The sequence below is a fragment of the Podarcis erhardii genome (genome assembly GCF_964252035.2).
Source record: "Podarcis erhardii genome assembly, chromosome: 15".
Taxonomy (NCBI): domain Eukaryota; kingdom Metazoa; phylum Chordata; class Lepidosauria; order Squamata; family Lacertidae; genus Podarcis; species Podarcis erhardii.
In genome coordinates, this window is record NC_138505.1 from 24676045 (window position 1) to 24694068 (window position 18024).

The 18024-nt window shown below is 46.7% G+C and overlaps 1 protein-coding gene across 6 annotated transcripts in view; it reads left to right on the forward strand.

Moving 5' to 3' along the window:
- The window catches only part of OSBP2 (oxysterol binding protein 2), a 152474-nt gene that overhangs the window by 129444 nt on the left and 5006 nt on the right, over positions 1 to 18024 (forward strand). For all 6 annotated transcript variants that reach the window (XM_081841794.1, XM_081841795.1, XM_081841796.1 and 3 more), the window contains 6 exons: positions 2820 to 3065; positions 4358 to 4478; positions 5940 to 6043; positions 8150 to 8245; positions 10878 to 11065; positions 15017 to 15237. In XM_081841794.1, coding sequence (XP_081697920.1) covers positions 2820 to 3065; positions 4358 to 4478; positions 5940 to 6043; positions 8150 to 8245; positions 10878 to 11065; positions 15017 to 15237 — 976 coding nt within the window. The remainder of the gene's footprint in view (positions 1 to 2819; positions 3066 to 4357; positions 4479 to 5939; positions 6044 to 8149; positions 8246 to 10877; positions 11066 to 15016; positions 15238 to 18024) is intronic.

The window sequence follows — 18024 nt, forward strand, 5'->3', positions numbered from 1 at the left end:
CCCTTTGCAGATTGTCATAGTCAGTATATTTATAGCCTGCATTTCTCACAAGTAAACCTATGCCTAAAGCAGTTCACATTAAAATCAATAAATGCCTACACAATAACAATACATAATAGGACATATGATGTTCCTGCAAGGTAACACAAAAAAAATAATAATCAGTTGAAACAGTGTTTCTCAAACTAGGATCTCCAGCTGTTGTTGGACTGCAGTTCCCATCATCCCTGAGCTAGGGATGATGGGAATTGTAGTCCAACAGCAGCCAGAGACCCGAGTTTGAGAAACACAAAGTTTAAACAGTTCATTTGACATATACATACAGCTTACCAATAGGTCAAGTCCAAGTATCCCATTAAGAAATTCATTTAGAAAGGTCCAGGGGTTGGACGGTGGGGCAAGGCAGGTGGGAAAATCTATCCCCCGATTGTCAGCATGGAATCCCCAATGCCCAACTCAGGTGCAGATACCCTTGTGCATTTTTCTAATGCTACACAAATGAAGTGCTACACAAATGAAGCACATTTAAATTTAATAAAGTGGGCTTTCACACCTCCTGGTTATCTCAGTCCCTGTAGGAACATTGGAAGCTGCCTTTCACTGAAGTCAGACAATTGGTCCGTCTAACTTAGGGCAGTCAGCACTGACTGGCAGTGGCTCTTTAGGCAGAGGAGATTCCCAGCCCTCCCTGGGGATTGAACCTGGGATCTTCTGCATGGGAAGCAGATGCTTTTCTACTGAGCTACAGCCTTTCCCCAACACAGACAGGTATAATAATAATAATAATAATAATAATAATAATAATAATAATAATTTATTTATACCCCGCCCATCTGGCTGGGTTTCCCCAGCCACTCTGGGCAGCTTCCAACAAAATGTTAAAATACAGTCGTCTGTTAAACATTAAAAGCTTCCCTAAACAGGGCTGCCTTCAGATGTCTTCTAAAGGTCTGGTAGTTGTTGTTCTCTTTGGCATCTGGTGGGAAGGAGTTCCACGGGGCTGGTGCCACTACCAAGAAGGCCCTCTGCCTGGTTCCCTGTAACTTGGCTTCTCACAGCGAGGGTACCGCCAGAAGGCCCTCAGTGTCCGGGCAGAATGATGAAGGTGTTCGCCTCTTTCCCCCAGCTTCCCACTCTCGGTGAATGGGATCTGCTTTAGCCTCGAGTATCTAACGCCAGCATTTCCCCCTTTTGCTGCAGAGGGTCTTGCTGTTCCAAAATCTTAGGCCAGGCATAGGCAAACTCGGCCCTCCAGATGTTTTGGGACTACAGCTCCCACCATCCCTGACCACTGGTCCTGTTAGGTAGGAGTGATTGGAGTTGTAGTCCCAAAACATCTGGAGGGCCGAGTTTACCTATGCTTGTCTTAGGCCCTTTCCTTCCCTCCCACCCCCAGTGGGTAGCAGAGAAATGGGGTGGGGGGTTTGCTCACAGCAGAGCCTGGTCTTTGTACAGTGTCTCCACTCCCCCTTTGAGTCAACAGGGAGTCTTTCCCCTTCAATTACGCAGGAACGTGACCCTGGCGAAGGACACAGAGGCCCCTTAATAGCCCTGGCACTGTGATGTATAAATAATCCCTGCATTCAATACACACAATCTGTAAAATTGCAGCAGTGGGCCAAATGGAACGATTCGGTGGGGCCTTTAAATCTGCCATTGCCGCTCCTGTGGCAGCAAAGAGATTAAAGTTCACATAGAAAAGCCACACTGGGAGAGGCTTGGAAATGTAATATCGTTTTGGCATGACGGTAAATCTTCCGCCTTCGCGGGGAGCTTTTTGTGTGGATGACAAAGGACTTCAGATACAGACACATACCACTTGCAATTATATATACATATAAATTACACGCTCCTTTATGGGTTTCCCAGCCAAGCTGCTAATCATACTCACTCAGCTGCAGCATAACATTCACTCCCCTCCCGTTTTTTTTAAAATAGAGAGATGCTTGCTGTTTCCCCATCCATATATCCCAGGCATAGGCAGACTCGGCCCTCCAGATATTTTGAGACTACAGTTCCCATCATCCCTGCCCACTGGTCCTGTTAGCTAGGGATGATGGGAGTTGTAGTCCCAAAACATCTGGAGGGCTGAGTTTGCCTATGCCTGATATATCCCTTCTCGCCTAATAAATAACAACAGAAGAGTCCAGTAGCAGGATCAGACCAAGGGCCCATCTGGTCCAGTATCATCTTCCCACAGTGGCCAGCCAGGTACCTCTTGGTAAGAAAGCCTGCAAGCAGGACTTGAGTGCAACAGCTCTCTCTCTCTCCCCATTTGCAGCCTCCAACAGCAGAGGCAGTTTCCTCTTTGTACAGCAAAGGAGATCATCTGGAAGCCTATGGGAGCGGTTGCTCGAGGACATTTAAACAGCTGAATAGCTCAGTCGGTAGAACATGAGCCTCATAGTCTCAGGGTTGTGGGTTTGAGCCCCAGGTTGGGCAAAAAGATCCCTGCATTGCAGGATGTTGGACCAGATGATCATCATGGTCCCTTCCAACTCTACAATTCTATGGTTGTGTGTGATGGCAGATAGATTTCCAACCCTCTTGTCCCAACTTGCAAAAGTAGCCCAGACCACTCACGGGAGGTCTCTTTTTCTCACTGGCTTTCTGCAAACATCACAGGGGTTGCATTCTGCAGGGGGCAATCCAATAGGACTGGATTATAAGGTGTCTGCTCCCTTACTGCTGCGCGGAGATTTTTGAAATACAAAGTGGTATATAAGTGCCTTCAAATAATAATGAAAAATGAGATAGAAAGAGAGCGATTCCCTTCTCCGCCCCGTGGGTTAGCAACCAACCTCTCTGGCTTTCTGCAGGTGAACTTCAATGAGCCGCTATCCATGCTGCAGAGACTGACAGAGGACCTCGAGTACCATGAACTGCTTGACAAAGCCGTCAAGTGCGAGAGCTCCATTGAGCAGATGTGCTTTGTGGCTGCTTTCTCCGTGTCTTCCTACTCGACGACAGTCCACCGGACAGCGAAGCCATTCAATCCGCTCCTGGGTGAGACCTACGAGCTGGACCGGCTAGATGAGCTGGGTTTTCGCTCTCTTTGTGAGCAGGTGAGGAAAAGGGGAGGGAAGCTGGTGTGCCATTGTGGGGTGGGGCTTGGGCATCCTCTGCTTGACTGTAGGTGGGCCTCCCATTCTCTTCCAGCTCAAACCCAGATTACTCGCATCCATTGTTTCATTTATTTGTTCCTTTTTAAATGTTCAGAACTTTATTGTATACTATGTACTCTACTATAGGGACACGGGTGGCGCTGTGGGTTAAACCACAGAGCCTAGGACTTGCCGATCAGAAGGTCGGCAGTTTGAATCCCCGCGACGGGGTGAGCTCCCGTTGCTCAGTCCCTGCTCCTGCCAACCTAGCAGTTCGAAAGCATGTCAAAGTGCAAGTAGATAAATAGGTACCGCTCCGGCGGGAAGGTAAACAGCATTTCCATGCGCTGCTCTGGTTCGCCAGAAGCGGCTTAGTCATGCTGGCCACATGACCCGGAAGCTGTACGCCGGCTCCCTCGGCCAATAAAGCGAGATGAGCGCCGCAACCCCGGAGTCGGTCACGACTGGACCTAATGGTCAGGGGTCCCTTGTGTACTATACTATACATAGTATATGATGAGCTAAAAAAAATGTTTAAGTATAACTTTATAAAAAATACAGAAGCTTTTCTACTAGGGATAATGGACGCAGGTATAGCAAGAGAAGATCAGAATATATTCCTCTATGCCACGGGAGCGGCAAGGATCCTAATTGCTAAAAAAAGAAAAAAGAAATTGTGCCAACAAAAATGGAATGGCAAGACAAACTGTTAGAGTATATTGAACTGGCTAGATTGAACTGGCTAGATTAGAGTATATTGAACTGTGGCAATTAGAGACCACACTAGACAAGAATTTCAAAAAGCATGGGGAAAATGCAGAGAATACTTCACAAAACAGTGTCCTAAAATTCATACCTGGACTTGTTTCAATTAATGTCTGCAGGAGACTTTGTGGATATTTAAGTTATAATTAAAAAAATCTTAATAATTATTCATAAAGGAAACAGCTTATAAGAAGTAAATAAGGATGCCAGAAACAGGAAAAAGGAAGTATTTTATTTGATTGTTTGTATTGTTGTTTATTATGCTTGTTGTTTGTTATGTTCATGTCTGATGGGGGTGGATTTCTGTGTTGGGGGGTGAGGGATTTGTGTTATGTTGTAAATAAAATTTCCAATAAAAATTAAAAAAAGACCCCTGACCCCTGGAACATAACCCTTGCATAAGTTGTGGGCCTGCTGAACTGTTTTGCCAACCACTTAGACCTAACACCATTGGGGTTTGTTTCTCCTTGGATCTCCCCTCACTCCAGGTGAGTCATCACCCTCCCGCCGCGGCCCATCATGTCTATTCCAAGCGAGGCTGGACACTGTGGCAGGAAATCACCATTGCCAGCAAGTTCCGAGGCAAATACCTCTCCATCATGCCGCTGGGTAAGCACCTGTTCCCCAGGTAGAACGTTCTGTGTCCTCGGCAGTTAATCATTCCTTGGCATAGATCATAGAATCATAGGGTTGGAAGGGACCCTGAGGATCATCTAGTCCAAGCTTCCTCAAACTCAGCCCTCCAGATGTTTTTGAGACTACAATTCCCATCATCCCTGACCACTGATCCTGCTAGCTAGGGATCATGGGAGTTGTAGGCCAAAAACACCTGGAAGGCCGAGTTTGAAGACGCCTAGTCCAACCCCCTGCAATACAGGACTATGCAGCTGTCCCTTACAGGGATTGTACCTTCAACCTTGGCGTTATCTGCACCACGCTTAGGCCCATTGTTGTTGGGGAATTCCTTGTATCTCTAAGGCAGGGTTTCCCGAACTGTTTTTGGACTACAACTTCCATCTTCCCTAGCTAGCAGGACCAGTGGTCAGGGATGGTGGGAATTGTAGTCCAAAAACAACTAGAGACCCAAGTTTGGGAAACCCTGATCTAAGAGATCTCCTCTTCTATTTAAGAGCACCAAATCAACATATATATTTTTGCCGGCAACCGACTGAATGAAGATAGCGACAGTCTGGGAGGGCCCTTAGACTGCCTTGAGGTTCTCCAAAGGCCTTTCCATGTTCATGGCGGGCAGCAATTCAGCAGGTCATGGAACTGATTCTAAACCTGACAGAGGAGTTGACAACCTCAGCAGTGGGAGTTGGCTGGTAGAGGAAGGGATGCTCTGAGCCACCTCCAAGTGCCGCATCCTCTCCCTCTAATCACTGGTCCTAGCGGTGGCTGCTAGAATCTTTTAGAAAGTGCAGAAAGGCCCCTTTCTAGACTGGCTTATGCTGTCATGTCAAAGTTGGAACATGTGGGAATCTGTGGGGAAGGCCCTGTGGCACAGGGATGGAGCCTTTGCAATGCATGCAGAAGGTCCCAGCTTCAGGCCCTGGCATCTCCAGGTAGGGCTGGGAATGCCCTGCCCCAAACCCTGGGAAACTGCTGCCATTCAGTGGGTCCACAGATCTTGTTGGGACTTTTTTAAATTACCAAAGTCCGACACCTCCTCCGCCCCCAGAAGTGTAAATCTGGATCAAATTAGGGATAGGTGGGTGGGCTGGCATTTTGATGTCAACCATGTTGTGTGGACCCTGCCCAAAAAATGTGCCTGCATGAGGATCCTATAATAAACACCCTCCCAGAAGCCCCCTTTGTCCCCTTTCCCCTGTTATGTGAATCCTGCTGCTGCCCAGGCATGATGGAATATTTAGTCCATCTCCATGGTGGGCAGTGAGCAAGCATATGATGTTCATCAGAAATCCCACCCCTTAATGAGAGGCCTTTGAAGAGCCTGTTGCCTGGATTAGATCAGAAGTCCATCTAGCCCAGCATCCTGTTCCCACTGTGGCCTGTGAGGAGCCCGCAAGCAGGACCTAGAAGCAAGAGTCTCTCTTTTCTTCCCTGCAGGTTACATCCACTTGGAATTCCACTCCAGCGGCAACCACTATGTCTGGCAGAAGGTGACCTCCACCGTTCACAACATCATCGTGGGCAAGCTCTGGATCGACCAGGTCAGCTGAGCAAGAACTCCCCTAGCGGTCACTATGGCGATCACACAGGGTCCTCGGACGTTTCACCGTCTATTGATCCCTGTGCCAACACTTTATTTCTCGTTGCCACCACCCAGGCCCTACCTGGTACAATACTGAGTCCAGTCAGTTTATTGGAACATAAACTTCTGTTTATTTACTGCAGTTTAACAAGCGTGTGGTTTCATAAACGGTATTTGTCCATTACAATCATGGGGTGCCTATCCAGACCTATAACTTCCGCTACCTGCTTTCACTCACTAAACCACCTCTCAGATACAGTGGTACCTCGGGTTACATACGTTTCAGGTTACATACGCTTCAGGTTACAGACTCTGTTAACCCAGAAATAGTGCTTCAGGTTAAGAACTTTGCTTCGGGATGAGAACAGAAATTGTGCTCCGGCGGTGCAGTGGCAGCAAGAGGCCCCATTAGCTAAAGTGGTGCTTCAGGTTAAGAACAGTTTCAGGTTAAGTACGGACCTCCGGAACGAATTAAGTACTTAACCTGAGGTACCACTGTATTTACTTGTCTTCCTAGCCCCTAACTGTTCCTGACTCAGCTTATTTCACTACACTAACTCAACCTACCCACAGACTCTATCCCAATTCACTCCCACTCCAACCAACCACCCAACTCCCAACAAACTCTCCCTTCGCCCCTCCCAGAGATGGTTTTATAGTCCCTCTGACTCCACCCCCTGGGTTCTGATTGGGTGGCCTGTTTAACTATTTCACCTCCAGCACTCTCCTATGTTAACGTCACAGTCACGGGTAGTGGGAATTAATGGAAGAACACAAGAAGAGCTCGCTGGATCAAGCCAATGGCCCCTTTGGTTCAGCATCCTGTTCTCACAGTGACTAACTGGATGCCCCAATGGGCAGGATTTGAGCACAAGAGCTCTCTCCCCTCCTGTGGTTTCCAGCAACTGTCAGCCAGGAGCACTGCTGACTCCAGCATAGCCATTGTGGCTGGTACCCACTTCTCTTCCATGAATTGGTCCAGTCCTCTTTGAAAGCCATCCAACCTGGTGGCGGTCCCTGGTGCCTCCCTGCAGGAGTGAGTTCCATAGTTTTAACTATGTACTGCACCGAGAATGGAGCCCATACTAGGGACAGTGGGTAGGCCTCCTTATACATTACTGAAGGCTTCCTGTGAGTCTTCTCACACATTGTGCATTCATGTGCTCCCCTGAAGGTGCAAAGAGTGAAAGCAGCAGCACACATTTGCAGGTGAGCGACAGAACAGGTACACTCTTTGGCAAGCTGAGATAGGGCACGGTGACTCCCTTCCGACTTTACCCTCGATGGCAAGCCCAGACTCGCTGCCACCAAATGTGTGAAATGGCCCAATAGACTTCCCATCCTGCAAGACAAATGTCTGTTGCATCTGAGTAATTGGCCTCTCTTACTTCTATGTAGGAATGATTAAATATTTGCGGAAGCAACCCTGTTGCAAGTTGATATATTATTGCTTTTAACTTAATAGATTTTACATGCACATCTTGTGTTTTAAACAGCTGCATTCAATCTTATTTTGGCACGTGTTTGGCGTTGCTTAAAAAAAGGCATGATTTAAAGCCCTATTGTGGTTTAAAGTAACGTACATGGAGCTTTCAACATACTCAGAGGTTAAGGTAAAGGGACCCCTGACCATTAGGTCCAGTCGTGACCGACTCTGGGGTTGTGGCGCTCATCTCGCTTTATTGGCCGCTGGAGCCGGCGTACAGCTTCCGGATCATGTGGCCAGCATGACTAAGCCGCTTTTGGCAAACCAGAGCAGCGCACGGAAATGCCATTTACCTTCCCGCCAGAGCAATACCCATTTATCTACTTGCACTTTGAGGTGCTTTTGAACTGCTAGGTTGGCAGGAGCAGGGACTGGGCAACTGGAGCTCACCCGTCGCGGGGGTTCAAACTTCCGACCTTTTGATTGGCAAGTCCTAGGCTCTGTAGTTTAACCCACAGCGCCACCTGCGTTATTTTTATTTTGAAAGTCGAGAAATCTCTCCTGAATTGCTGGTGGGGTAGATATGGAAGAAATGTAGAACTAATCTCTTTGCATTTTCTTTCCTCTCTTTTTCCCTAGTCTGGTGACATAGAAATCATCAACTACAAATCAAAAGACAAATGCCAACTGAAATTCACTCCCTACAGCTATTTCTCCAGAGATGTCCCCCGAAAGGTAGGCCTCCCCCCCCCCCGAGAGATGCAGGGCTACTTTGCCTTTATACTGGGGGTGACTAACCTGTAGCCTTCTAGAATTTGTTGGACTCCAACTCCCATCATTCCCTGACCCCCGGCTGTCCTGGTTGAAGATTATGGGAGTTGGACCCTCAACAGCATCTCACAAGCCACAGGAAAGGACTTGGAATATCCACACAAGGCATGATGATGGCAGAATGTAATCTTTGTCTGAAAAACAGACAAAAAGGGGTGCATGCTCTGAACTGCACATGTGACTTCATTGAAATACAGTGGCCTTTTATAAGATTGTCAAATAACATTTCAATGACCAGCACCCACCGAATTGACAAACAAGTTTATGGCAAGACTTGATGAACGGATCATCTGTTCTGGGAGAGAGAGAGGGGAACTTTTATGTTCAGTTAGTTGAAAATTAAATAAAAAGTTCTATTTTAAAAGGGAAAAAGAAAACCAGAGAGCATAAGTTAGTTGAAACAGGGGTAGCCAACATGGTGCCTTCTGGGTGTTGTGTTGGACTATAACTCCCATCATCTCTGACCACTGGCCCCATGCTGTTGGGATTTGATGGGAGTTGTAGTTCAGCAACATTTCGTGGGCACCACATAACATTTGAACAAAAGCATACACATGTATTACAATAATAAAATTGAATCATCCGGTTTATAATTGCAATGGTCATTTCATGGCCAAAGACCCATCTAGTCCAAGATGCCCACAGGCTTCACCCCTATAAAGTCCTTTATGGTCATCATCAATCTTTTCTCCATATGTAACCAGAGTCCGTTGGACAGTGCTAAGTGCTAGCAGAATAGCTAAATTGCAGCTAGGAAGCTAAATCCTGTGCAATACCTACTCTCTTCTTGAAGTTAAAACAATGTCCAAACACCTGTTGATCTATTCAAAAGCTTTTACAGTGGTAGCTTGGTTGTCAAACTTAATCCGCTCCGGGAGTCCGTTCAACTCCCGGAACCATTCGGAAACCAAGGCTTGGCTGCAGGAGCTTCTTGTACCCAATCGGAAGCCGTGGAAGCCGCGTCGGATGTTCGTCTTCCGAAAAACATTTGCAAACTGAAACACTCACTTCCAGGTTTGCAGCGTTCGGGGGCCGATTTGTTCAGGAGCCAAGCCATTCAACAACCAAGGTACCACTGTACTTGCTGAACATAGAGCTAAAGAAGAATATATGCAAATTATTTACATTCACATGCTTATTCAAGCATCAGCTTAGTTTTTCTTAGTTGAAGATTACAGCTTCTTTACAGATTAAAACAAGCTGTGTCTTTCTCTCTTTCCAATACTTGCACTCAGCCTTAGGTCCATTACCCAACTAGGCCACGCAGTTCCAACTGAGAGGTTTCCACTTTCTCCTTCTGGCAGACTTGTCCTTATTGCTTCTTGGGAGAACATCAACTTCTGTACTTCTTTCTGTCACATTCACACAAAAACAGCATCATTCCTCTCCTGTATTGCGTTTAGAGAGAGAGTTATCTGATACAGTCTCTACTTCAATATTCAGGGAAATGCAGCAGTCACAATCAAGTCATTCACAAAACAAAATGGAGAATGTAATAGGATGCTGCCCATGTGGCCAAAATTAGCCAATCACACGAGAGTTACTGGGGAACGTTCCAGAATTACACACACAGCAATGACATTCAAGCATTCCCAGTTTCGGTAAATTAAATCACTATACTTGACAATAAAAACGTAAGAGCCCAATTGCCCGTCTAGTCCTGCTTCTTCACAGTGGGCAACCAGATGCCCTCATGGGAAGCCCTGACATGAAATTCTACTCAATATTGATCCAGAGCAGATTCCAACGTATAGTTAGCAGAGTAAACACGTTGCAGGATTCCCAAAAAATAAGACCAAAGGCAATTAATATTTCATCCAGCAGAGCTTTACTGCTACTGAAGGCAATTGAGCATAATGGTCACAAATCCAATACATTCAGGATTGGCACTGTCCATAAGAAATCCAGTTGCAGCAGACTTAACTTAAACTTACAATAACTTACAATAAGATTAAAACCTTAACACTAAGCATACTATGTACAGAACACCACACAGCTGGAAAGAAAGATAGAAAAAAGTAAAATTCAGGCTCCTTCTGGCCATATTATTATTATAGTCAGCATGACCTTGACAGAAAGAGATAACAGACCCAGTTTAAGCCAGCTGTACTCAGCTTCTCTGAAGGAATAACCCAAACATCATGAACCTTCTGCTTGTTTCTTTCACACAGAGAAGCTTCCAGAAGCCTCTTGAATTAATTAGAATAAGAACAATCTCTACACGTCAGATCAATACTTTCTGTACCAAGAAATGCACACTGACAAGCCCCACCAGCAGGATGTGGGCCTAAGAGCACTCTCACTCTTAAAAAAGCCTTCTCCAACCCAGTGCCCTCCAGATGTTGCTGGATTCTAACATTAATCAGCCCTAGCCAGCTAGTCTAATGGTCAGGGATGAAGGAAGTTGTGCTTTTAAACATCTGGAGGGAACCAGGTTGAGGAAGGTTGCTCTAGACCATGAGCTGGGTGGGACGCGGCTGCTGGCGAACGTTGCGTCTCTACGGAGGGTCTTTGAATCCTCAATGTTCCTTCCTAGGTGACAGGCCTAGTCATGGATGCGGAGGGCACAAGTCACTATGTCATGTCTGGCACATGGGACGAGAAGATGGAGTGCTCCAAAATCGTGCAGAGCAGCCAAGGAAACGGCAGCTCAGAGGGCAAGGTGCCCAAAACCGTCTACCAGACGCTGTCCCCCAAGGTCCTGTGGAAGAAATACCCTCTTCCGTGAGTCTGCCCAACAGGGCTCGGGTGCCGCGGGTGTCGCCAAATCCACATGCCTGCGTATTTTAGGGGCTGGTGTAAGAATCACGTTTCCGTGGCTAATGGGTCTGACAAACAGCAAACAATCTTGTCTCCAGATGTTTGCCTCTCCAGATGTTGCCAAACAGCATCTCCCATCAGCCCCTGCAACCAATGGCCAGGGATGATGGGAGTTGTAGTTTGGCAACACCTGGAGGACCCCAGGCTACCTATTATGCTGAGTCAGACCATTAGTCTTGTCTCTGTCGCTGCTCCCTAATCTGGCTGATGGCGGTTCTGGGAGGTCACTGGTAGAGGTCATCCTTTTCAAACACAGAGACCCAGAATTGAACCCTGGACCTGCTTACGTTCTGCCGCTGCAGGGCGGGGGGGGGAGAGGGTGTAACAGGCGCCGAAATCCAAATGGCAGCCTGCCTGCCCTCGTTTTAACTTTCCGAAGTAGCAGTTATATCCCACCTCTCCTCCAAAGAGTGTGTGCCTGGGTTTTCCTCTCCATGTTTTTTCCCTCACAACAACCTTGCGAGGTGGGCACCCTTTTGGTAATTCCCCAAGAATTCTGTGGCAGCCCCTGTGGAATTCCTTCCTGGCGAGAGGTGCTTCTTGCACATTACAGAGCTTTTGCCATAAGCTGAAGGCCTCTTTATCCTGACCTTTGACACATACACACAAAGAAAAAATACACACACACACACACACCATCCTATTTGTCTGATTGCAAATTGTTTTAGCCAATTTTAAATATTGTATTTTTATAATGTCACTTTCCCACTTGGACCTCATGGCGAAGGGCCAGTAAGAAAACCAGGAAATATTAGTAAGCAGCTGTATAGGCCAAGAGGCAGTAACTGGCCCAAGGTCACCTACCAGAGAGCTTTGTGGTTTAGTGTGTGTTTGAACCCTTGTCTCTCGTGGCCTAAGTCCCACGCCCTAGGGTACTCTAGTCACTATTATTTTTTTTTTTTGAATAATATTTATTAAAGTTTTCCAATTAATTACAAATTAATAAAACATCCAATTTCAAATCTTTTTCCAATTACATCCTTTCAGGACTTCCCCTTCCCTCCCCCCCCTTGTATTCCAAATCTCTCAAATGATCTCAACAAGTTCTTCTCCTCAATTCAGACTTGTTATCCTTAACCCATTTTTTTTTTTTTTATAAAAAAACATTATTTTCCATTCCCCTAAAATCGGCTTATTCCCACCACGAGTTCCCCACTTTAGAATACCCTGTAGATGTATATAGCCTAAATAAAACATAGTTTACGCCCTTTGGATTCCACATTTCCCACCCCCCCTTTTCCCGGTTGCGTTCCCAGTGTTCCTCAATGTCCGATATTTCCACGTCTCTCTAAGTCATAGTCCTTTGCCAGTCCTCTTTAATTTCGAATGTCCAATCATGGAAGGATTCTGTCTCAAAGAAAGGCCCATTTTTTCCATCCAGATTTTTATATCCAGGAGTGAAAAACTCCAAATTATAATCCTTAAGCTTGTCAAATCTGGATGTCCCAAACGTCCCCACTTTTGACTTGGTCCAATTCTTGTTATTTTGTTGTTCTTATTGATCACACTCCTCTTTCTATTTCTTTCTGTCCCTGTTTTCCTGCACAAATGTCCTAATTCCAAAAGTTAGTTCCTTTACAGAGGCTTGTTATTCAGAAACAAAACATTACGTCAAGTTCCTTTCATTCCACAACAGATGATTCCATTGTCTTCTTCGGTGTAGTGGCCTCTGTAGTCATAATAATGTTCCATTTCTGCAGTTTCCCAGGAGATAAACAGTTCTGTTCCAATTTCCAGCTAAAACCACTTGTAATATCCCTCGGCTCCTCTAGGTGGATTGCAAAAACTGAGTTCTCTTCCAGATCGCGTCCATTAGCCCTAGTAACTTTGTAATCCTTATTTAAAACAATTTGTATCCAATTTATAACAAATATAACCAGCAAAGTCCTTGTAACATAGTCTCTATCTTATTTTCCGCTTTGACAGCTCTTTGACAGCTGTCAAAACTTGCCTTTCTCCTCTCCAAACTCCGTCATCGATCGCTCCTGGGGTTCCAGGGGGGGTTGTTTTTAAGTCCGAATTCTACTTTCCTCCTCCAGCTCAATCTCATATTCTTCACTCGTGAGGTTAAAAACTTGCCAAAATGATGTTACTCCGATCTTAGTTATCAGATCCTTTGCTTTGACCCTTCTACAATGGAGGGGGTGGCTGACTTCCTTTTTTGCGCCTCCCCCGCTCGCGCCGAAATTTTTAAAGTTTTTGTCCCTCTTTTTAGTCCAAGTTCCAATTACTTACGGGTTGTTCTTTTAGGTCCGAATTTTCAAAGGAAAAAGCCAGCGCTCTCCGCCGAATGGCATGCGGCTTCGCACGGCAGGGATAGCAGAGGACTCAAAACACCACGCTTCTCCCCGGCACCCGATCCGTAGCCTTTAAAAAGGCTCCTTCACGAGTCGGGAGGGCGCTAACGGTGTCAGCCGAGTCTCCATGTCCACGGCCCCCGTGGCCGTGGTTTTTAAGGGTCCCCGCATCGCCGGTGCGGTAGGACCCAGCCCCTGCCGTGCAGGCTCCCTCCGGAGCTCGGAGGGAGTCCGCCATTCGGCGATGGCGCCGACCCGGAAGTCTCCTCTAGTCACTATTATTATTTACTAAGTATATTAAGTGGGGTTTTTGCCATGGCCACTCAAAGTGACTTAGAGTATTTTAAGCAATATAAAAATAAAAAAAACAAACATTCAAACCAGCATTAAAAAAAATCTAAAATATAATCTTGTTTGTTTGCTTTTAACTACATTAAAGCATCTCGCCTGTGCAAAAATGCCATAGATAATTAAAAGCCAAGGCCTGGTGAAAAGAGAATGCTTTTGTCGGGTGCCTAAGGACATGGAGCAGTGGTGCCCGGCAAGCCTCCCTGGGGAGAGCATTCCCACAAGCAGGAAGCCACATTGAAACGGCCCGTTTTTTATCGCTTCTCGGCCTTTTGGCTAAGATCAAGTGTAGTGAAACGGCCCGTTTTTGGGTTTCCACACTATGCTCATAACTACATTGGCATGATTGCGCACCACTGGGGCCTGATACCTTGGGAAGTTCTTTCTGTGTCAGTTGAAGTGCAGCTGCATGTGGTGGGTGCAAAAATGTGTGGGCGCAAAAATGCCACCGCATGTTTTTATTTAATTAATTTATTTATTGAATTTATATACCGCCCTGTACCCGGAAGCCTCAGGGCAGTTCACAGAAAAGATCCCAATATATAAAATAAAAATAAAAACAATATCCCCCCCAAAGAGTCACATTTTTAAAAGGTCATAGGATGTCCATCAGGTCAACCATCAGGTTAAAAAGGAACATTTTTGCCTGGCGCCTAAAGGTGTCTAATGAAGGCGCCAGGCGAACTTCTCTGGGGAGAGCATTCCACAGACAGGGAGCCACTGCAGAGAAGGCCGCGTTCTCGTGTTGCCGCCCTCTGGACGTCATGAGGAGGAGGCACACAAAGAAGGGCCTCAGAATATCATCTCAGGGTAGGTTCATATGGAAAGAGGCGGTCCTTGAGGTATTGCGGTCCTGAGCCGTTTAAGGCTTTATAGATCAAAACCAGCACTTTGAATTGGGTCCAGAAACTAATCGGTAGCCAGTGCAGTCGGACCAGGATCGGTGTAATATGCTCAATCCGTCTTGAGCAACCATCTTGCTGAGTTCTGCACTAGCTGAAGTTTCCGAACCGTCTTCAGAGGTAGCCCTACATATAACGCATTGCAGTAATCTAACTCTGAAGTTACCAGAACATAGACAACAGTAGCTCGGCTTCCCTGTTATGATCTTAGCCATGGGAAGGGGACTTCAGATGGCCAAACACCTAAGCCCATTCATGCAATGGACACACGCTCTTTCTTAAACCGGCCATGGGTCTTCCTCCTGCAGGGAGAACGCTGAAAACATGTACTTCTTCTCCAACCTGGCTTTGACGCTGAACGAGCCCGAGGAGAGGATAGCCCCCACGGACAGCCGCCAGAGGCCTGACCAGCGGCTCATGGAGAACGGCAAGTGGGACGAAGCCAACGCGGAGAAGCAGCGGCTGGAAGAGAAACAGCGGGCCGTGCGGCGCAAGCGGGAGGCAGAGGCAGCGGAGGCCCTGGAGGAAGGTACGGGTCAAAGGCCACATTCACGCCATACATTTAAAGCAGTACGATACCCCTTTAAACAGTCATGGCTTCCCCCAGAGAATCCTGGGAGCTGTAGTTTGTTACGGGTGTGGAGAGTTCGTGAGGAGAGACTCCTAGTCCCCTCCCAGGGCTACAGTTCCCAGAGTGGCTTGATAGTTATTATTACAGTGGTACCTTGGGTTACAGACGCTTCAGGTTACAGACTCCGCTAACCCAGAAATAGTACCTCGGGTTAAGAACTTTGCTTCAGGATGAGAACAGAAATCACGCAGCGGCAGTGGGAGGCCCCATTAGCTAAAGTGGTACCTCAGGTTAAGAACAGTTTCAGGTTAAGAACGGACCTCCGGAACGAATTAAGTTCTTAACCAGAGGTACCACTGTAATGGATTATTATTAATGGTGCTTTTCCTCCAAGGAGCTCAAGGTGGCTCAAGTTCTCTTCCACATGTTGTTCTCACAAAAACCCCGTGAGGTAGGTTAGGCTGAGCGAGTGACTGGCCCAAAGTTACACCCGGTGAGCTTCATGGCCGAGTGGGGATTCGAACCCTGGTCTCCCAGGTCTCCCAGGTCCTAGTCCAACACTCTAACCACTACATCACCACCGTCTCTCTCAACCCATCCCTCTTCCCAGGGAACTCTGGGAATTTTAGCTCCAGGGGAGGAATAACTCTCAGCACCCTGAATTCTTCAAGGGAGAGAGACCTGACTGCTTGCAGGGGCATCGTGTCACTTTAAATGTATGCTGTGGTTGTGGCCAAAGTACAACAGGAAGAGTTCTGAGGCCAACGAGCTGCCTGGAGGGCCCTCCTGCTAGAGCAGAGCTTTCCATGTTGGTGACACACTTTTTAGACATGCATCATTTCACAACACAGTAATTCAGTTTTACTAGCAAACCGGGAGTTAAAACTAACCCCTTTCTAGCCCCAGGAGCATCTTGGAGAGCATTTGCATGACACGCCTACACACTAAGGCAGGCTTCCTCAACCTCGGCCCTCCAGATGTTTTGAGACTACAATTCCCATCATCCCTGACCACTGGTCCTGCTAGCTAAGGTTCATGGGAGTTGTAGGCCAAAAACATCTGGAGGGCTGAGATTGAGGAAGCCTGCACTAAGGTGTTTTGACACACAGTTTGGAAAGTCCTGTGCTAGAGCAAGCAGTCTGTCTACTCAAGATGCTGATGCTGATAATGATAATAATTTATTTTATTTTATTATTTGTACCCCGCCCATCTGAATGGGTTTCTCCAGCCCCTCTGGGCTGCTTCCAGCACATATAAAAACATAATAAAACATGAAATATTTTTTTGAAAATACCTATACAGGGCTGCATTCAGATGTTTCCGAAATGTTACAAAATTACTTAACTCCTTAATATCTGATGGGAGGACATTCCACAGAGTGGGCTCCACTACTGAGAGGGCCCTCTGCCTGTAGCTTCACTTCTCGCAATGAGCGAACTGCCAGAAGGCCCTTGGAGCTGGACCTCAGTGTCCGGGCAGAACGATGGGGGTGGAGACACCCCTTCAGGTATACTGGGCTGAGGCTGTTTAGGGTTTTAAAGGTCAGCCCCAGCACTTTGAATTGTTCTCGGAAACATACTGGGAGCCAATGTAGGTCTTTCAGGACCAGTGTTATGTGGTCTTGGTGGCCACTCCCAGTCACCAGTCTAGCTGCCGCATTCTGGATTAGCTGTAGTTCAAAGGTAGCCCCACGTAGAGAACATTGCAGTAAGCCAAGCGGGAGATAACCAGAGCATGCACCACTCTGGCAAAACAGTGCGCAGGCAAATTCTTTGGACTACAAGTCCCATCGGCCTCAGCCATGCATCAACCGGCCATGCTGGCCAGGGCTGATGGCAGCTGGTAATCCAAAACATTTGGAGGGCACCAGGTTGGTACTAATAGAAGACCCACATAGCAACCAGCCATGGAAAAAATGGGCCACACATATAGAAAGGAATTGAGGAACCCAAGGATTAGATTGCATCACAGGTCAATCGCCCCGAGCATGGAACGTGTGGTTTGAGTCTTCATCAGGGGTTGGCCTGTCTGCTGCATCAGGTACACCACCTTCTCTTTCTCCTCTCTCAAATCACAGAGCACATGTCATCATCCTGTGAAACCCTTTAGAATCCTAGTGCATTTGTGTGATGAACAGGGAACAGCTCGGTCCCAGTGAAGCTGAATGTTGGAGGATGCAGGACAGATTAAAAAAGAAAGTTGTATTTTAAGCAGCGCATAGTTGAAACTATGGAACTCCCTCCCACAGGAGGCAGGGCTGGCCCCCAACGTGGGTGCCTTGAAAAGAGGATTGGACAAATTCATGGAGGAGGAGGCTGTTGGTGGCTCCTAGCCTGTGCATTTTTTCTTAAAAAATGTTTAAGGGTACTCTCATTTTGACTCAAGAAAATCACCATTTTATAGTTAAAATCAGGAAAAATCAATACAGTAAATGGACAAAAGTACAGAGAACATGCATTACCTCATATTACACAGCCAACAGCTCACTGTAACTTCCACATTGGCATGAGGTTGTGTGCACTAACATCTTCCCTATTCCTCTGCTTGCTGTTGGTGTCCGTCGCCAGATATCCTTTCAAAAACCATGAATTTTCATACACTGAAGGCTTAAACAAACTCAAAGGGGAGGGCCTACCAATTTTATAAACGTTAAGTTGGCTACAGTGTCTAAATGCATTCCACACTGCTTCACACATTAAACGCCCGCTTCCGTCTGAGACTCAGGAAACACTGTGACAGAAAATG